The sequence below is a fragment of the Electrophorus electricus genome, chromosome 23, assembly GCF_013358815.1.
Source record: "Electrophorus electricus isolate fEleEle1 chromosome 23, fEleEle1.pri, whole genome shotgun sequence".
In the NCBI taxonomy this organism is placed as follows: domain Eukaryota; kingdom Metazoa; phylum Chordata; class Actinopteri; order Gymnotiformes; family Gymnotidae; genus Electrophorus; species Electrophorus electricus.
In genome coordinates, this window is record NC_049557.1 from 1,944,748 (window position 1) to 1,965,018 (window position 20,271).

Here is a 20,271-nt window from a genome sequence, read left to right on the forward strand (position 1 = left end):
TTTCTGCGGCATTCTTTTCTACGTACTTTCTTTTGCAAAGAAGTAAGTTCAATGTTTTTCTAAGAAGAGGAGTAGCCTCATTCAGAACAATTTCAAATCATAATGACTTTCTTTCTTGGGGGTTGGGGAGGAGTATACACAGGTAAACAACAACCCAAATGTGATGTTTTAATTCCACTACTATTACATGTATTTGTCCCTCTTTATTGTTTTATTACAGCTAACTAAATGCTGTACCCACCGTTTGTTATTTTCAGATGTTATTGAAATTAATTATTGTATAACTGATGTTATACATCAGGCCTTATTCTGAAATGGAGGAAACTGTCATTCATCTTTAGTGAACATTGTCCTGTCTTTTGTTTCCTCTATGCAAAATCAAAACAAACGTGTTTTTTTTTATATGTATGTAAAACATCCATACAGTAATAGCTTTATAAGATGACCATCTTATAAAGAAAACTTGTAGTAGTGAAGGAATAATGATATAGTTAGGCTACTAGTAAATGTAGAAAATCACATTTATTAATTATAAATACAGATTAGGATTTCCATACATCACAGAAAAATAAAATCACAACACAATTTATTATAATACTTATTTACATGTTATTCTAAAACAAAATAAAATGTAATCAAGCTGGCAGTACATAAAAGAGTCATTGATCTATTTGTTAGCAATTGCATTAAGGGCAAATCATGCAAGATACGAGATAAACCATGCATGAACATTGTTAGAGCGGAAGTTTTAAGTAACCAATTAGAGAAGTTTACATGAATCCCTTTAAAAATACTGTTTTATTAGCACATTTGTTCATGCTACAATACTGCTGAAAAAATAGACTTTCACAGAATCTATGCTTGATTCTCCTTTGAGCTTTAAACACCTTCATTCCCAGCTTAAATGTCTGTCCCTGTGTGAACCCATGGTGCATAGCTCTCCATCGGATACTGAGCGTACACACTGGAAGTCATCTTTGTCCATACAGAACTGTCTGCTGCTGTTCTCCTCTTTTTCAACATGAACAGTCACCTCCTCCTCTTCCTCCTCTTCATCCTCCTCCTCCTCCTCCTCCTCCTCCTCGTCAGCCTCTCGTGACTCTGGGGCTTCCCCCAGACCCGGCTGGTAGCGGTCGGGGCTGTAATGGCTCATCCTGTACAGACTGTCCTCGTCCTCCTCGCGACCGGAGCTTCCCCCGCGCACGCTCTCGCCGTCGGACTGGGAGAGGCGGAGCGGAGGCTGGTTTTTCCGGGACAGGTCAAAGGGCTCGTCCTGGCTGAAGCGGGACAGCAGTCGGCGCGCGTCTGACAGGCACAGACGTCCTCGCTGCCTGAAAACTTTAGGGGTAAGACGACAGAGGACATTCATACAGGTCAACACTGGCTTCAGGTGTGGGACTGGTTATTCTTGAACTGTGATATTAAGAAGGGATGCCACTCCCACGCTAAAGCGATCCTGATCTTTAGTTTATGGGAAGTGCTCGGTAATGCGGCGTACCTCGAGCATCCAGCCCTCGGTCCATGATGCCGTGCTTGACCTTCATGTGTCGGGTCAGGTTCCCTTTCAGCGTGAACTTGCTGGGGCAGTAGAGGCATTTGAATGGCTTGCTGTCTGCATGCAGGTGCATGTGGCCCATCAGATTGTGCATCCTGTTGAACTCCTTCCCACACAGCTAAGTAAAAAGAAGAGCAAAACCGTTCACCCCGTGGTACTATGCAAACACGCGCCATGCTACATAACGCTAATGTCCTGCTTCTTTATTCTCACAGAGACCGAGTCCCTTCCGCCATCGTCTTCATCCCTTCGCACTACATATCTTTCAAGGAAACCCAGTGAAAGTGGCATTGGAAATCCACCTTCGGTCAAACACACACACAGAGCTGAGAGCGATCGTGAATGAGCAAACCGAGGCGAGAGGACTAGGTCATCAGACAGGACCAGAGGCCAGCTTGGCACGCCACTCCTGCACTGTCCTTCCTCTGCGTTTTCTGTTTTTTCTTTCTTTCTTTTTTTTTATTAGGGTGGGCCTTTCCTTCAGGAGGAGAGAGGGACTGTAAACTGTCCAAAAGGACCGTGAGAAAACAGGAAGTGCTCCCAAGCACAAGAGAAAGCGAGATGAAATCTATTTGCGGGGGCCTGTTCTCAGGGGATGAGGGAGCTATTGTTATGGGCCAGTTTGTGCGGCGATATCCTTCCTATGGATGAGAAGACACGCAGCTGCCAAAAAACGCAGATATCTGGTCATCACCGTAGGCCACCCATCCCAGGCCAAGGTCATAAGCCTTCCAAAACAACAGGGGCCTAAAACGTCTTTGGTGCTTTAGGTGCAACTGTCTAGATATCCGCATCTCTAAATATATGATTTGTTACAGACAGATCTGCTTGTATTCAGATCAGCGATACATGTGGGAAATATACATCAAGAGCCAGAACTCACTACATGACATAATAGAAACAGTGGGCAAATTAAAATCAAATTGGAAACAGTTTGACTTCTACTGTTATTAATTATTAACGACACCTTTAAATTGCAGAAATGAATCCAACCTCCCATGCTGAAATGTGACCTATTTCAGTTGGAAGCCTGGTGCTTCCAACTTCTGCCTTTTGCTCAACCACGTAATCCCCAGAGTTCTGATCTCCAGGTTGGTCCAGTGCCCTGCTGAGGCTATGGGTGGGTCATCACCACGACATACCTTGCACTTGTAAGGCTTGATGTTGGAGTGGACGATCATGTGAGCCTTGAGCGTCTGCTTCTGGACGAAGCTCTTACAGCACAGGTGACACTGATAGGCCCGCACGTTGGTGTGGATGAGAACGTGCCGCTTCATGTTGGCCAGCAGAGTGAACTCGCGCCCGCAGATGCTGCATTTGTGCTCCTTCACTCCCTGGAAGATGCAGAGGGTTTACTGCTGGTTTGGGGTTGGAGGGTGGGGGGTGAAGTGTAGTCTACAAATTCTGACCACATGTTTCTGATAATTGCTATCTAAAGACACAGTGCTATTAAAGCATCCTCAATCCACACAATATAAGGCACTGTGGTTGGCAGAATCTCCACATGACCTGTGACAGCTAGATCACAGTGTTCCCGGCTTTCCCTGCGTACAGTGCGAATTGCTGTGCATTGAAGCTTACAAGCCCGTTGCCTTCCCAGGAAGAGCCACGCTTACCTTGTGGGTGAGCGTGTGCTGCTTGAGGTGGTGTGACTGGACGAACTCCATGCCGCACTCGCTGCAGATGTAGGGCCGGATGTCCTTGTGCTTCATCGTGTGGTTCTGGAGCTGGCTCGGATACTGGAAGCTCTTCCCGCACTCGCTGCAGTCGTACTGCGCAGGGCCACGATGCGCCGTCAGGTGTCGCTTCAGCTGCGCCAGTGTGGGGAAGTCCAGGCCGCACTCCACACACACGTTCTCCTGGCCGCGCTCATGCTTGAGCTCGTGGGCGCGCAGTTCGCTGGGGTAGGCGAAGCCGCGGCCGCACACGCCACAGCTGTGCGGCTTGACGTCGCTGTGCTGCATCATGTGGCGCTTGAGGTGGCTGGTCTGCGTGAAGGCCTTGTGGCACACCTGGCACTTGTGTGGCCGGGCGCCCTGGTGCGTCAGCATGTGTGTGTGCAGGTGGCTGAGCTGCTTGAAGAGCTTACCGCAGAGGGAACAGCCGTGCGGCTTGATGCCGCTGTGGCCCAGGATGTGCGTCACGAGGTTGTACTTGGACGTGTAGGACTTGTCGCACATGCGGCACTGCCAGCGCTTCTGGTCGCCGCCCACGTCCACGTAGTAGCTGTCGTCCACGTGGATGCTCGGGCCGAGCTTCTCACTGCCGGCTTTGGGGGCATCCAGGCTCCGTCTGAGGTACCTCAGCGCCTCGCTCGGGTAGAAGCGACCGGGAGAAAGGTGCATGAGGGGGCCAGGCACGAGGAAGGGGAATGGGACCAAGCTCGGGTGGAGAGGTGGGAAGTAGGGAGGAGGAGGAGAGGGGAGCAGGAGGGGGGATGGGGGCCATACCGGCATGGGCTTCACCGTCTCCTGCTTGACCTGCACGGCGTCATATCTGCTCAGGGCTCGATGAAACTGGAGCCTGTTGAGATCAATCATCTCCGGAATGTACTTGGGCAGAGGTAGGTGAGACGGGATGGGTTTGGGAATAGTGTAAGGAAGGTGCGAGAGATCAACAGTTCTGGTATTGGAGTCATCAGTCCTCTTGGAGTCATAGTTGTTTGGGTCCATGTTGAACGTAGGTGTGTATAGCAAATGAAAGAACCTCTCAGAGGTCACAACAAGTCATCAAATCTTTACCATGTGGGTTCTTTCTTGCAGAAGAGGATTTGTCCATCACTTGCCTGGGAACACAAAAAATTTCAAAAGTCATTTGCTTGTTTGGTACATTTGTGATTTCTTGTTCATGCTCGCAAAAATCAGACTATTCAAGTATACCTGTAGGTGCTAAGCCTATAGCTATATAGCAGGACACCACACATGTTTCTGCTGTCAGGAGAATGTGAGAGAGAACTGATCCATGCTCAAGATGAACCCTCAAACAGGAAGTGCAGTCACCCAGATGAACCCCTCTCCCTCTCATTTTTCGCTTCTCCATGTCTCTGTACTGGATGTGTCTTTCACTTCGGTACAGCAAGCACTTCTGTTTTTCCACTCATCTATGCAACAATGCTTTTCACATCTGAACACATCTATTCAGGTGAAATGGAAGTTTTTTTGTCAGTGGTCAGTAATGCCCTAATATTTGCATGCTGCCAAATTTGGTAAACAGAGGAAAAGTGAATGAGGAACACAGAGAGAGAGAGAGAGAGAGAGAGAGAGAGAGAGAGAGAGAGAGAAAGAGAAAGAAAGAAAGAAACATGGGAACTTCAGAGGTTCTTCTCCAACGGCGTGTCATCAATTGTTTTAGGTTCTTCATGTTTGAGTCATTGTTTTAATAAGGGAAGAATTTCCTTTCAAAACATTCTAGATCATCATGAGATTATAGAGGGAATATCATTTTTGTTTGATCAGAGATTAGAGGATTTTGAAACTAAGATGGCAAATTGAGCAGAAAATTCTAAATAGTTCCATTTATCCATTGCATTGAACACTCAGAGTAAATAAAATGGTAACAGTCATCAGGAGACGTGATGAAGTATGCTAAATTGTTGTAATGTGATAAACTGTTATGCAAAATGTATTTGTTGTTTTAAAGTCAAATTCATTGCCAAATGTTACAAAATAATTACCTTATTTTTGTATATAACATCTTAGTGTGCAACCTAGCAATATTGATTTGACCTATCAAATATGTAATGTTTGGCATAAACATGGTAAAAAGAATTAGAATCATATAAATTATTAATTTTCAGTGATTTTGTCAAAAGCACAAAAATATCCATGTCTGCATCCCTACAGACTGCACTACCAAGCAAGCATTGCTGAACTGAAAGGTGATTCAGTATATTACCCCACAAAAACCACAATACAAGGCATAGCATGTGATCTGACAAAACCTGCATTGTATCCAAATTCTGTACAAAGTGTGATGAAACAAGTCATTTTTACGGTGTAAAATGAGTAACTGCTGAACTGCTCGTCACGTTCACAACCCGTCCCCACCTAGCCGAGCCCACACCTGCAAAAGCCATCCACTCACAGCGACGGCCACGGCCAAGCCCGGTGCCTTCTCCCTGATGTCATTGGGGAGATAAACCCAGACTCCACCGCGCTCTGTGCCCCTGATCAGAGGCTGCCTGCACCTCTGCCCCGTGGGTGAGTGTGTGCATGTGAGAGCGTGCGCGTGCTGCTAGCAGCTTGCTGCTCTTACCTGCCGCTCACCCTGCGCCCTGGACAATGAGCCCTGCTGACAGCATTTGAAGCTGACTTAAGAAAGAGAACAGGAACAATCACTTTGTTCCCATTTTTCAGATGAGTACCTTCGGAGAGAAGGAAGGAAGGGAGGGGAGAGGAAGTCAACAAGCCTGTGCCTTCCTGCCAAAAAATAAGGAAACACTAGATAGACATCTCCATTCCTCTTTAAACTTTTGCAGTTGTTTGGCTTCGGAGAAAAGTTAATGTATTCGTTGTGAATGTATAGATGTATGGATTTAGTCCTGGGCTAGACAAATGTGAGCAAGAGGTTTAAACAGGCATGGACAGCTAAAAGAAAGAGCCTTCTGTAGACAGGGTGCAGGGCTGAAATGTTCTTTGCGACAGCATTTGCTCTGATGGAAATGGTGAAAATCTCAGAGATTCAGCAACGAGACCTTGGAGACTTTCATTTGGTATCTGCGTTATCAGAAGTACAATATCAGCAGGTAATGTCTCAGTTTTTAGAGAACGTGCCAAAAGTAAATGCAGTTTAGGAGGAAGAACATACAAAGCCTAAAGTGAGAAGCCATTAGAGCTGCACCAAGGACACTTCAGAGCTACAGGATCCAAACATCATTTTTTATTGAGTTAAACATTGATGAAACATACAATTTTGATTTATTTGGTATCATATTGTGGAATATATTATCTTAAGTCAGTCTAAAGTTGCTCCAAAGTATCAGCTCACTTCCTGATATGTTATTCCACCGGAAGAGTGTAATTGGGCAAATCTGATGGTAGGTGAAAGACCAATTACAAGGCTCATCATCACCCCATGTTAATGTTACACGTCCTATTACAACAGTTAACCTGCTGACCTGACATGAGACAGTCACATTACAGTTAGAAATTGGCAAGATAGAGGTAGGTGTGTGTGTGTGTGTGTGTGTGTGTGTGTGTGTGTGTGTGTGTGTGTGTGTAAATGGTCTGATTATAGGTAAACAGGAACCTTTACATACAAGTATTCAGATATAATAACAGCTACAAATTTCAGCATATTTTTCAATTAAATACCAGGTCAAAAACTTGCTTGACCATCTTAAGAATGCTTGACCATTTTAATAATGTGTCAGAATGCATGTGTCCGAGTGAGAGGGCAATATTGACAACATTTTTCGGGAAAAAAAAAAATTCAGCAGTGTCACGACTTCAGATGGAACTACAGCTATTAACTCCAACTCCCAGAACACCCAGGCGAACTGTCACGTGCTGTCAGCCTGTCAGTACACCTTCCACGGATCATCATCACTCGAATTCTGATTATGGTCACCTGTGGCTCCTTTCGAGTACCCTATATAAACATTTTTGTTATTGTAGCCTTTTGCAAAGTATAGCCATGTTTTCGACATTATTTTGTATCCTGACTACTCTTTGTGACTTCTCCATAATTAAACAGTTTTCTAGACTCTGTGAGCGCATGTCTGGTCGCGAAATGTTACAAGCAGCATTAGTCGTTAAACATATGGAGGGCACTGATGCAAACAGCTTTTTCTATGTGAGCGGTGCCCTTGAAGGTCATCTCCCATGTTTCTCAGCCCCACATTTCGTCCCTAAAGCAGAAAATAGCTGACAGCTCATTTCAATGCAAAGCATCAAGTGCAAAAGAAAGGAACAGACGCACGAAGACTTCGACGAAGCGTTCTTCTCTCCTCCTCCCTTTGTTCCGCTCCGGCGGTACATGCACGGTCACGCACGCATGTCAGCAGTGACCCTCTGCTAGACATGAGGCTGTGGAATCGGTGACCTAATCAGATGGAGGGATTATTAACCCTTTTGATTAAGGTCAAGTCATTAGCCTTAAGCAGTAGTGGTGACGCTACAGCACTTGCGTGGCTCGTCAGGCGAGTATTTAAAGGCCCGCTTTGGTTCCATCCTTAAATATCTGCTCTTCTGCTCTCCTGCTCTACTGTACCACTACAGGCTCTTCAGTCAGTAAGTACCGTTGTTGGTGCAGAGGTGTTGGCATCGATTTAGATTCCTGGTTGTATTACTTAGGCGTACTTCCAGTGATTAACTGTGATGTCTTTGACTTATGTTTGTGATGGCTAATTGCTGCAATTTCCCATTTCTTCAGCTATGTCCATCTCCACACTGTATGTGTCTTTGTTGTGCCTTGTGATGCTCAGCTCGGCCTGCTATATCTCTAATTGCCCAATAGGGGGCAAGAGATCCCTGATGGATGCACCATCTCGCAAGGTATTATATCATGTCTAATGGTCAACTTTAAACGTGTCAGCTGGGATAACGTTAGAACACCTGTCGTGCAGGTGAAAGTTTCCTTGTTCTTGGGCTGACTTGTGAAATCACTGGACAAGGTGAAAATATTACCATTAATGGGCGTTTAACATAAATTTGCATTTCTCTTCCTTCTGAAGTGCATGTCCTGTGGTCCTGGGGAAAGGGGTCGCTGCTTTGGCCCCAGTATTTGCTGCGTAGCAGATCTGGGCTGCTACGTGGGCTCTCCAGAGGCAGCCGGCTGCATGGAGGAGAACATCTTGCCCAGCCCCTGCGAGAGTGGAGGGAGACCCTGTGGATCTGAGGGGGGCCACTGCGCTGCACCAGGAGTCTGCTGCGATTCAGGTCAGTGTAACATCCTTGTCTTAACTGCACGAAGACAATAAGATAAGGCAGCTTCCTTTTACAACCTCTCAAACTTTGACCCAGTCCTCAACAGCAGTTAACACATTGATTGTCTGTCACAAGACTGCTAAGGGGGCGAATGATTGGGTGAAAGCCTTCTTAAAATTTTACTGGTTCTTAAAAAAACTGCACATGCTTAGTATCTACAATTACAATGCACTTCAGACTTTGACAAATGCAGCAATATCACAGCAGCTTTTGAACTGTGCGATGGCATACCTATGAAAATTTTAATTTCCAAAACTAGAAAGTGGTCACTAAATGACCCAGTCTACTTATTAAAACACCAAGCCTTTTTAGTCAGGTGTATAGATTGACTGTGTGCATGCATTTTGTTTGCTACAGAGGGCTGCGCCACCGATCCGTCGTGCTTGGCTGAGAGTGCCGCTGATCCAGAGGGCAGTAACGGCTTTGGCGGGGACCTCTTGATGAAGCTCCTTCATCGGGCAACACAGCACCTGGCCAGCAGGAGCCGCCAGTGAGCATCTCTGAAGCCAGTGCCCTGGGGGCCTCCTGCAGCCCTGGACTGGTGTGAAATCGAATACTGGATCACTTGATCCTACGCAGTATAATACACTCCCCTTTGAAATCACTTTGTATGAAAAATAATTGAGATGTTTTATGTGTAACAATTAGTGATGGCACTGACCGATAGACTGCTGACAAATGATTATGTAATGGTAATAAATGACAAGAGAGGACTATTTTAGTGTTGGAGTCTTTGATATCTGCTCTTATGGGAGGTTGATGTCATTTTAATTTCATGGTTGTAAAGAGATAAGCAGGATGCATGTTCTCTCTAGCTGATTAATTCGACTGTTTCATGTATTATCTCTCGGAACACTGTTATCGCTGTTAATGCCTTGTATTGGCTAACACAGTTCATCTTAAAGCACCAGTGTATTAATTATGCTCAACAGCACAGCCATTATAACTTTAGTGGTATATGGATCTTTAACACCAAGAGTCTCTTAACTTGTACACCACTATATCTTAAGCAAGTCCACCACTATCTTGTTGCTGATAAGGCCATGCAATGGAGAACTGATAACAGAGAGAAAAACCATGTAGTCTATAGTCCAAACACCAATGTCAGTATGAAACATCAACACATAATATAATGGTTCAACAGCAATTACTACTGGGCTTAATATAGCTGCTCTAGAATATGATTATGTATCTTGGTGAAACACCTCATTGCTCACTGAAATGTATGTTTGAACATCCACCAGTTATGATGATAAATGGCTTGTTTGGCTCCCCTGCTGAGCTGAGAAAATTTGAAAGAATGCGTGTATAACATGTCATAGAACACATGCAGTTGTGCCATGAAAAAAGGCTTCTTATACATGAAATACAATACAATAAATAAATGCTTGGCCATCTGATGGTTTCTTGCGTTATTGTGCATACAATAATGCAAAAAAGAAATAATCACATAGTTTAATTCAGTACCTGTATGAGGTACTTTTTCAATTCTCAATAACTCCCATTACACAAGAATGAATTTAACTTCAGAATGGGGCAATAGAGATTCCTAAAGACGCTCTTGAGCCGTGGCTGGTGCTTAGCAGTGTATATCATGAGGAACCAGAGCAGATTGGTTGTTTCTGAAACCCTCTCTCACTCTTATGAACCCACTGACTCTGGGGGGTGCTTGTCATGCAAGAGCAGTGCTGACCAGCTCGAAAGACTCATAGGAGAATTTACGCAGTGTCTTAAAAGTGAACTGCAAAAAAAACAAAAAACACCAAAAAACCTGTGCATTTGTGGTGGAGTTGGTAATCCATGAGCAACCTTCAGCAGTCCTCCTGTAGGTCATCAAGTGCAAGATGCTGGCAATGCAAAGGTTTGCACAGGGACTGCACGGACTTTCATACTGGGAAATACACGCAAGTTCCTCTGGATCTGAGAGGATAATAAGGTTCTTTATGTTCATAGATCATAGAGCTTGACAGAAATAAATCAGTCAGTGATGCAATTTCTTTGATCTTCAGTGATGAGGTGAGAGTAATAGAGTGAGCAGGGTAAAGGTTAAATTTAGGGCTGACCTGTGGCACAATTCAATAGCACTCATGGCCAATGAGCCTGCGGAGCCCCAGAATGCATTGCACAAATCCTAACAAGCAGGTGTTGCAACACTGAGCCAGTGAGAGGCAGGCATATGACAGGTCACAGACAGCATCTCCACCCACTGCGGTTAATTATTAAGAGCCTGTAATGAAAATATAAAAAAGCCTCTGAAACTGGTGATCCGTTCCTCTCACTCTGCGCATCACGATGTCCTTCTCCGGAAAATACCAAATGGAAAGCCATGAGGGCTTTGAGAAATTCATGAAGGCGATTGGTGAGTATGCACGCGGAGGGATTAGCTTCAGAACCAAAGCAATGCGTCGTTTCCAATCAAACCTTATGGCAGCGGTAAAAGGCATGTTTCCTCACTTACTTCTGTTTGACTGTCTTTCAGTCAAACAAACTGAATTAAACTTGTTTATAATAAGAATTGGCTGGAAAAAAAATTGGCTGCGAGATTTTTGGTGTGAGGCAATGAAACGGAATTGGGTTTAATCACAGGGCACTGTAAGTAGAGGGCATTCGATGTGGCTGTGTTTTTGACTTCTTGCAGGCCTTGCCGATGACCTCATCGAGAAAGGTAAAGACATAAAGAGCATCTCAGAAATTGAGCAGAACGGGGACCACTTCAAAGTGACCGTGACGACAGGATCCAAGGTTAACTCGCACGCCTTTACCATAGGACAGGAAGCTGAGCTGGAGACTTTAACTGGAGAGAAAGTCAAGGCAAGTGTGACACCTCTTTTGCTATCCAGATCCCTGTATTTTTACCCAGTACACGAACACCATCAGAGATCACATATATGTAGCATAATTCCATCATAAGGAAATACCTTAATAGTAATCCATCTAACATTAACATTTTTACCATTAGTAAGCTAGAACAAGCACTTATTTTCTACACATAAAGTTCTACTTTATAGTTTTTGTGCGATATCCAGTCTTTGGTCATGACTGGATCCTGGTGTTTTGTAGGCTGTGGTCATGAAAGACGGTAACAAACTGAAGGCTACTCTGAAAGGAATTCAGTCAGTCACGGAGCTCACTGATGCCAACACCATTGTGCATGTGAGTACAGACAGGAGACGTTTTCCTTCATTCAAGAAGACTAATATAGATTTATATTTGTGAGCATACATTTTTAAATTTAAAATTTTACATTCTCTCTCTCTCTCTCTCTCTCTCTCTCTCTCTCTCTCTCTCTCTCTCTCTCTATCTCTCTCTATATATATATATATATATATATATATATATATATATATATATATATATATATATATAAAAAACAGACACACACATACATAGACAGTGGTGTTTGGCTGAGATTAATCTCTGCTATTTAATGTGTACTTCAAGCTCTGCTGCAGATGTATCTAAAGCATGCTGCTATTTTTTTCTGTGCAGACCATGACTCTGGGAGACCTCGTCTACAAGAGGACCCTCAAGCGCATGTCATGATAAAAAAAAAAATCTTGACTGGGAAAAAAGTAGAGATGCCAATAAAGAATGTTTTTCACACTTATCAATCACACTTATCATTTCAAGTGATTTCTGATGTTGCTGGCTGTCATTATATATCTGTTCAGCTCTGGCGCATTAACCTGAATTAGACCTAAAAATACCCCTTTACATCCTTAAAAATGATACTTCTATTTAAAATGACAGATCTTTATTTAAAAAAAGCCTTTGCACAATGTTTTGATGCCGCTTAAATCAAAAACAAACAGCACTAAAAAAAAAAACAAAAAAAACAACCTAAAAACAAAGCTTTACCTTTCATTATATTATCTAGAACAAAACAAACATTTCCATAAAAGTATTAATAGTAGTTTACTGATCGTACTGATGGGTGTCCTGAGTGTCTTTCGTCACAGTGATGAAATGCCTGTTAGGGGACACTGTGCAGTGCTGGCAAGGATGCTGACATAAGAAGCATGTGAGGTCACTTCTTGCGGAACAGGCCCTTGACACCCTCTTCCACCGGCTCCGCCATCATCTTCATCGGCTGGTTCTTCAGGGCCGCCTCGCGCATGGAGTGATAAACGTACTCGTTCTGCTTAAACATGCGCAGCTCCATCTCCGTCTGGTTGCGCATGGCCTAGAGAGACAAAGGACATTTGCATGGATTCTCTTTCCTTATGGGCTAAACGGGTTCATCCCAGTTTGATGCTTCTGGGATCTGGTAACAGACACTGCTGTAAGAGGTCAGGGGTTACCTCTAGGTCCTTAGTGATGGGATGGGTTGACCCATGAGTGACCATAAGAACTGCGTAAGCTTTGCAGATCATGCCATGACCGACTTCTATGTGTCCAGCCTGCCAGTGGGTCACCCCTGCTCTCATCATAGTCATCCCTAGCTGGGCATTGTTCGGATGGTACAGCTTCCTAAAGACAGCGTGAAAGGCCGCGTGGAAGCGCGCCCTGTAAATCCCACCTCTCCATAAACCACCACCGGTATTCGACTCACTGGGCTCTGTACTCACACGTATCCGTCTACCATCTTGCGTGCGTACGTAGCTGCCTCCTCAAAGAACTGCAGGTAGGACAGGACCTCACCCAGCGTGCTCCACATCTTCAGCTGGTAGATGTGGGTGTCAGCCAGAACGTTCTCCTGCTTCTCCACACACTCGCGGCAGATCTTCACCACCTGCAGTGGGGACACCACAGGTACATAACAAAGTGAGGCATTCTCTCCTTAGAACGTTCATGCTAGGGTTAGTAGTTAACTTCTTAACGAATTAATTAAATTCTTTCTACAGGCACTGACATTTGTACTGCCATGGAACCAATATTGATGTATGGATTAGGTGCTAATGCCTGTACGATGTCATTAGGATTCAGTTTGATTCCAAATATTTATGTACTTGATAATAAGTTGAGATTCAATATTATGTAAACAAACTTGTAATGTAGCACAGGAATTGAGGAAAGGCTTTTCTGCAGTGGGGTAGCACCACAACTTGATCATATCTGAGCTACCTCATTGTAGTTTGCTTCCAAACGGGCGTTCTCCATTTTTTTCAGCATTTCCACACTGTATTCTGTTACTTCCTTCACTTTCTCTTCTGGCACCTTTGATGAAAGAAAGCAAAGTGAAAAGAGAGTGAAATATTTAGGGCACCTGTACACTAACATGGCATCTCCAGGATAGATTCCATGGTTTTGTGGAAAAAGATGCACATTTAGTCATTAGGTTTTCCTGTTTATCATATTAACAAACACCTTTTATGTAAATTAATCTTCTAGGAAAATACCGAAGGGACTCCATAGACTTGACAAGGAGCAGAATTCCAGGCTGTACCGGGGCCCGGTTTCTGTAATTTACGTTATGTTCCTAGTCTCAGGATATTAGTGTAGAAGCTTCTCAGGAACATGACCTAATCTCCAGACACCAGGCCCCAGTACAGCCTGGAATCCTGCTCCTTGTATGATGAATCTGCCTCTCTAACAGAGTAACACTACAGGAGCTAAATATAGTCTGCAACACAAAGGCTCCCTAACCTCAGGCCCGGCTGCAGATAGCTAAGTGAGTGCTGATACCAGACTATTCCTCTCTCTCAGCCAGAGTTCAATATGCTTTTGCACAGCTGGGTCCCTGGAACATTAATGCATGGAAAACCCTGTGCCATGCACTAAGTAATTTAATGCAATTTGGCTCACAGAATAGCCCGACTCCTTTTAAATGGCACACACTCCTGTAAATTTACATTTCCCCAAAGGGTTATGAGGTCATTGCAGCCTATTTATAGACAGCAAATGTTGCTGTCAGTGGCTTTGTCTAAAAGCCTACATGAAAAAGTCTATTATGCAAATAATAAATAAGTCACTATACAATCTTTTCTATGGCTGTACAAATGATTTTGAAACTGCATTTACACAATTTTGAACTATGGTTACACATCCATAAGTGTTAACTAACAATTCACAGAAATGATCTGAGATTTTTGTCAAATTTTAGGGTTCGGGTTAGCGTTCACAGATGGCAACCAGAGCATTTGAAACGTGGAAGCTCCACCTGAACTCCATCCACCACTGCCCCGGCCATCTTCAGGTCGTCCTTGGTCTTCTTGGTGCAGTGTTCGCAGGTGCAGTCGAAGAAGTATTGCTGCTTCAGCATTTGTTTGCGGTCCTCGGACAGGTTCAGGTAGTCGACGTACGACACAGTCAATTCCTCCCCAGCGCTGATCTTACCCAGGGCTCGGAGCTCAATTCTAATACAAGAGAGCAAGGAAAGCAGGTCAAAGGCCAGCTTAGTTTCATCTGAACCAGCAGTCATTCGGACGAAGGTGTCGAGGCTACCGTGGCGTGGAACAAGCACAGTATGCTAGTCACTGCTATTCCTCAGGTCAAGTAAGTAGAAAAGCACATTCTGACACTTTTCTGAACAGCGTACAGAAGCAGAACTGTGACAGATGTGAGTTCTGCAAATCAGTCAATCAGATTTGTATTTTGATCTAGAGGGTGATCAAATACAAGGCTTAACTTGATCTTGATCTTAGCAGTTTAATCAGAAATAGATTTTGTGAAGAGTGGCCATTTCAGCCAATAAGCCAGAGGTAAAAGAACATTAGGAACTGTACACAAGTAGCAAACCAATGTACGGAACAAAATGGTGAAAACAGACAATAGGCATATATAGAGATACGGTTAGACCTTTTGGTGGAGTCAAGACACTTATAAACTGACAAAGTGTGGAATTAAGTAAAGAAATTAAGTGATGGTAAAGAGAGCTGACAAAAACACGTAATAAAACATGCACCAACCACCCAGTAGCATTAGCCATCCGAGCTCTGTGAGAAACGTTAAAACAAGTCCCGCACACATTATACAGACAAAGTGGAATCTTTCTTAATGTTGGGTAAAAATACAATTTCACATATTTAGTCGCTTTTTAAGTTATTCTTTCTACTTAACAAAGAGGACGTACAGTTGGGCAAAGATTGAATTTCACCTCTAAGGTGTAATGTCCAATTGGCCTTTTCTTGCTATGCCATTGGTGTGGATGAAGTAAAGATGGCTGCACTTGGGTAGCTGATTTCCAATCATGTGATTAAAGAAGTGATAGAAAAACTGGATTAAATGACAAGCTTGACTAACAGACCCACCTCTTCTGAGTGTGATACATAGTATTGATGGTCGAATGACTGAAAGACAAAGCAAGAAGCAGATTGCAGGATCCAGAGACAGAAGGCCTACTCAGAACTCCCTTATTGTCAGTCTGCTGACTGAACTCAACCAAGCTCACTCTGTTGTAAAAATGTCAACAATCACAACAATAACAAAAACAGACCTCAAACTTAGAACTGTAATATTTTACCCAGGTGAAATATTACTGTGGGATTACAAATAAAGCTGTGGGAGATAGCAGACACACGAACACCAGTGAAGTAACCTAATATATCCATAAGATTAAAGCAAACTGCGTGGGCACATTTTTATCTCCAGACGACTGTTCTGTGATTAACATACATAAAAACAGCAGGACGCGTGCATTTGCCTAGATTTTGGTATGTCAAAAATGTGGTTTTAAAGTCATGACATATCCAAAAAGCCTGTGGGTTTCAAAATCATGTGCACCATGGTCACATGTTGCACGTCACTTACATAGGCTGTAGAACGCGTGCTCTAAACTTGGTTTCTGTTGGTTTTCCTTTCACCACATTTAGTCCCTCTCCTTTCACTTCAAATTCTTACTTCCTTCACCATCCCTTATCCATTTCTGTCTACTTTTACCTGCATGTCTTCTCCCACCCCCCACCCCCCCCCACACACACACTCTTAAAGAATGGGAGCACTACTAATCAGACTCACTTGCCATTGTTGAGGATGACCGTGCAGTTTGGCCAGCAGTCATGGTTGACCAGACAGAGGTTGGGGAAGAGACCAACTCCCACTGCCTGAAGGCCTTTCTGATCACTCACCATGAAGCCATTGCAATTGATCTAGGAAAACATGAAATGTCAAATCGGGGTAGACCTTTTTATTCCCTTGAACACATTTTTTGATATTCTGAATCTGAAATATAGCAAATTGAATGAGAAAGGTGAGAAAATGTAAAGGCCAAGGCTTGCGACTCAGTTGGTGTTATGTACCACTCCGAAGATGTGTGAGATGCTCTCCACTGTGTGCTGTTTGCCGGTTCGGGGCCAGAAGTCCAGGAAGTTGTGGACGTCCACTTTGAGCTCCTTCAGGTCCATCTCAGGCATGTCCGAAAGGTGGTCCTCCAGGTCATCCAGAGTGGTGAGCTGCATGTCTGAGACCACACCTCCCTCCTTATTGAGACGCCACATAATACGTGCGGCGAGGCTAACCAGAGACGTGAAATCGCAACATTACCTTTTCCACATGCCACAGTACCTGTATATAGTCAAGACCTCTAGAGTCAGAAGTAAAGCAATTAAAAGCGATTTTGAAATAATAAACGTTACACTGTGCTGTGAGCAACTCAGCCACTAAATACATATAAATAAAATTTGCTATTGTTGCAGTATTGGTGGGGGGGGACCCCACCCATTTTGGCCTCCCACCCACTCTCCAATCCTCTGTCTCTATTCAGGCTTTCCTATTTGTGATTGGCCATTCATCCCTTCCTTTTCCTCCTTCCCCTTTCCCATCACACCATTCTTCAAGTCGTTGGGCCCTTACCGGATGTTTTCATTGGGCGCTTTGCCGTAGCTCTTTATAGCGGCGCACTCTTGTTTATGCTCGACCCATCCCGCGCGCTGACACGTACGGTCGCAGTACTGTGCGAACCGACACTGACCACACCGCTGCAGCTTCGCTTGTCGACGGAAACAACTGTGGCAGACATGTGCTACAAGACTGGAGGACAAAAAAAGAGAGAGGATTGGGTTTCTTCCTAACAACATATTGTCCATCAAACTTTCAGAGGCTCTTAAATATTTAGTGTACATGCTCTGTGTAATATGAATAAATGATTCCCTAACAAATAAGATGATATCCTGGTCCACAGTTTAGATTTTGGCTTTTAAAGCTATTAGGGTTGTACATATTTAATGAACTTGTATAGGAAATAAAAGAGAATTAACTTGACTCACTCAAAAGGAGGGGATCTCTGTCGCACCGCTTTATGGTACGCAGCTGCTGCCAGCCTGGCTTTACGCTTGAAGCATCTAACTGCAGGTCCCTACACCGATATACTCATATATCTGTTGCTTCGTGAGGTGGTGTGACATCACACAACCACTTATTTGTAAATGTTAACATGCTAGTTTCAGTGAAATATTGAACTTTTCTTATTATATAATCGTTTATGCTGAAGCAAGGAAATTCTATAAAATAGTGTGCAACTCTCATTCTGCTATTAACCACAATAGTACCATTAAATAAATGGTTCTAATGTATATGGCCTACTTTTGTTTTTGGAAGACTTTGGTTTTGTGGTTAGGTTGACATCTCATCTGAATTTTGTACTTCAGAATTATTTACATAGTAATTATTCAGGAAATAACATTTAAATCTGCATAGCACAGCACACATAACACACAACACACACACACACACACACACACACACAAAATCCTACACATCTCACTATTTTAATTCATTACATAGACGGCTTGGAGAAACAGCGCCGTAGTATAGAGCAGAGGTCATTTATTTCAGATAAGGGTGCATGTGCCATATAAGGTGATGAAGCCATGTGAATGAAGAATACCCAATGTACCCAAGATATATCTGCCACTACTAGTCAGCAGTCAGGCTAACGTAAGCCAGTGTGGGTATTAGCATGCCTTCATTTTCTTCATTATAAATTCAATTGAATTTTTTGCCATCATTTTATTAGTCAGGTTAGAGCGAGAAATAAAACTTTCATGTTCCAGCTCTGTTACTAGCACTTTAAAAAAAAAAACGCCGCATCTGTATGATGTAAAATCAATCCCAAAGGCTATTCATGCTCTCAACAGCACCCGGTCACTTAAGAGTGACCAAGCGTCACCGTGACGGTACAGTGTACAGAAATCCCACTGCGCCGTGCGGTTCGACCTGAGAGGATCCGTTCAGATTAACATAACATACTCATAAAAAAGGCAAACGCTTTGCAAATGTGCTCCTTTTCCTGGGGCGAGTGATGCCTTCCGTTCGGTCCATCTGCCTAACAGCTTACCTGTCAAATACAACGGCGGCAAAGCAAGGATCTGCAAAGAGCACGTCCCCAGCCCAAACTTCCTTTGTCGCTCTCAGCCCACGTCCCTTTCCTGGCGAGTCGAACACCTCCACGATCTCCATGCCTGGAGTTGGGCTGTCAGCTCTGTGCTCACTGCAACACCGCTAGACCTTTCAGTCAGCGTGGCCTTTGGATCATCTACTAGAGCAGATGGACATTCCACTACCACCTCTTAAAATAGGCTGCACACTCAAGCCATACCATCCCGGGGTCAAAAGAGGGGAGGGATGTCTCAGAGGTCGCTGTGAGACATGGGGACTGTGATTCCAGCAAGGGTCTTAAATTATGGAAGGAAACAAGACTACTGATTCCAAGGTTCTCGTGTGGGTTTTTATTGTGGCAAATGTTCTTGTGTGATTAAGCAAAGTGTAACATCTCTAGGCGTGTGAGTGTTCACTCGGGAGCCTGGGTGGTATTTTCGTCCCTCAGTTGGGTCCGTCAGTCATAGGCCTGTCAGTCAGGGACAGGGTGTAGCGATGGAAGACAGCTGCTCCCACATGGACACGCACACTCTTGGCTTCATGTGATTGTTTTTTTTCCAGCACTTTCCCAGACCTCCTTCTTCTTTCGGCTTCTCGACACTTCTCAGAAACCTTGAATAGCACAGTGCCTGCTGTTTTTTTTTAATTGTTTCCCAGTCCACAACTGAGCCTTGTTTGTCCGTTTACTGTGTTTCTGTAGTCTACAAAATAAAAAACAATAATATAAAGAATTATTGCAAGATTTATTTTTAAATGCCCACATGAATGAAATAAGGTAAGTCTATATGAAACACATTTAGCAGTTTAAGATGAAACTGTGCCATAGTGCAAAAAAAAAGCAGATCTGACTCTTGTGTTCAAAAAGGTAACACTGGTTTAGGGAAGTAAACCTATATTCCGTCAGACATAAAATCAGGGAGCTGTATCTGCACACGGCTTGCACTCTGTGGTGGAAGACAATGATGTCTCCATTTACCCACCATGAGAGAATAACCGGATATCCTGCTCAGACAACTGCGTATGCAGAAATCTACATTGGTGGCATTAAAATCAGTGCTGCTCCAGGTCGCTTCTCCCAAACACATTATGTGACATGTCGGATGTGTGTCAAATGTAACTTTCTCTTTAAAAGTGTAATTTAGGAATTACATTCTAGACCAACAATGTTTGCGATTTAGGAAACAAGATATTCACAGCAACACTTATTGGGACATTTCATGATTGCCTAATGATTAAGTATTAGACAATAATCAATAGGATCTTTTTTTTTTTTTTTTTTTTTAATCTTCTTTATATACTCATATTCCTGGAGCTATATATAACGCTAACAGGCATGTTTGATGTCAAATCCTTTTTATTTGATTTACTGTGCTTCAAATAAACCCGAATTGCATTTGGACTGGACGACGTTCAAATTCTCCGCTGGAAACTGGACTCTACCGATTTTTAGTATGACTTCATTTAGGGCAGGTGCTCTGCAGTCAGATATTATCATGGAATTGTTCGCTACACTAAAACATCGGCTTTATGCACAGG

At 43.6% G+C, this 20,271-nt stretch overlaps 4 protein-coding genes across 9 annotated transcripts; 2 read left to right on the forward strand and 2 right to left on the reverse strand.

Moving 5' to 3' along the window:
• Nucleotides 1-503: 503 nt before the first annotated feature.
• Nucleotides 504-5,896, reverse strand: znf366 (zinc finger protein 366). Of its 3 annotated transcripts, none has more exons than XM_026999700.2 (5): nucleotides 5,810-5,896; nucleotides 3,172-4,340; nucleotides 2,698-2,889; nucleotides 1,499-1,673; nucleotides 504-1,338 (listed from the first exon to the last, which is right to left on the reverse strand). In XM_026999700.2, exons 2-5 carry the CDS (start codon nucleotides 4,225-4,227, stop codon nucleotides 890-892), a joined length of 1,872 nt encoding a protein of 623 aa, XP_026855501.2. In that variant the 5' UTR covers nucleotides 4,228-4,340; nucleotides 5,810-5,896; the 3' UTR covers nucleotides 504-889. The 3 variants fall into 3 exon arrangements, with proteins under 3 accessions (XP_026855501.2, XP_026855502.2, XP_026855503.2); XM_026999701.2 differs by lacking the exon at nucleotides 5,810-5,896 and adding an exon at nucleotides 5,618-5,699; XM_026999702.2 differs by lacking the exons at nucleotides 504-1,338; nucleotides 1,499-1,673 and adding an exon at nucleotides 1,684-2,196.
• A 96-nt stretch (nucleotides 5,897-5,992) lies between these two features.
• LOC113570978 (oxytocin-neurophysin 1) lies at nucleotides 5,993-9,197 on the forward strand. Of its 3 annotated transcripts, XM_026999699.2 has the most exons (5): nucleotides 5,993-6,299; nucleotides 7,774-7,785; nucleotides 7,928-8,049; nucleotides 8,229-8,433; nucleotides 8,839-9,197. In XM_026999699.2, the coding sequence occupies exons 3-5, from the start codon at nucleotides 7,930-7,932 to the stop codon at nucleotides 8,973-8,975; spliced, it is 462 nt and encodes a 153-aa protein (XP_026855500.2). In that variant the 5' UTR covers nucleotides 5,993-6,299; nucleotides 7,774-7,785; nucleotides 7,928-7,929; the 3' UTR covers nucleotides 8,976-9,197. The 3 variants fall into 3 exon arrangements, with proteins under 3 accessions (XP_026855500.2, XP_026855499.2, XP_026855497.2); XM_026999698.2 differs by lacking the exon at nucleotides 7,774-7,785; XM_026999696.2 differs by lacking the exon at nucleotides 5,993-6,299 and having other exon boundaries at nucleotides 7,725-7,785.
• Nucleotides 9,198-10,687: 1,490 nt separating this feature from the next.
• LOC113571053 (fatty acid binding protein 1-B.1) lies at nucleotides 10,688-12,308 on the forward strand. The gene is made up of 4 exons (XM_026999812.2): nucleotides 10,688-10,840; nucleotides 11,120-11,292; nucleotides 11,542-11,634; nucleotides 11,971-12,308. Exons 1-4 carry the CDS (start codon nucleotides 10,774-10,776, stop codon nucleotides 12,022-12,024), a joined length of 387 nt encoding a protein of 128 aa, XP_026855613.1. The 5' UTR covers nucleotides 10,688-10,773; the 3' UTR covers nucleotides 12,025-12,308.
• On the reverse strand, nucleotides 12,219-18,816 carry smyd1b (SET and MYND domain containing 1b). Of its 2 annotated transcripts, XM_026999810.2 has the most exons (10): nucleotides 18,695-18,816; nucleotides 17,212-17,388; nucleotides 16,659-16,872; nucleotides 16,378-16,508; nucleotides 15,672-15,710; nucleotides 14,582-14,777; nucleotides 13,546-13,638; nucleotides 13,050-13,213; nucleotides 12,783-12,951; nucleotides 12,219-12,664 (listed from the first exon to the last, which is right to left on the reverse strand). In XM_026999810.2, the coding sequence occupies exons 1-10, from the start codon at nucleotides 18,814-18,816 to the stop codon at nucleotides 12,509-12,511; spliced, it is 1,461 nt and encodes a 486-aa protein (XP_026855611.2). In that variant the 3' UTR covers nucleotides 12,219-12,508. The 2 variants fall into 2 exon arrangements, with proteins under 2 accessions (XP_026855611.2, XP_026855612.2); XM_026999811.2 differs by lacking the exon at nucleotides 15,672-15,710 and having other exon boundaries at nucleotides 12,509-12,664.
• Between the last annotated feature and the right edge of the window lie 1,455 nt (nucleotides 18,817-20,271).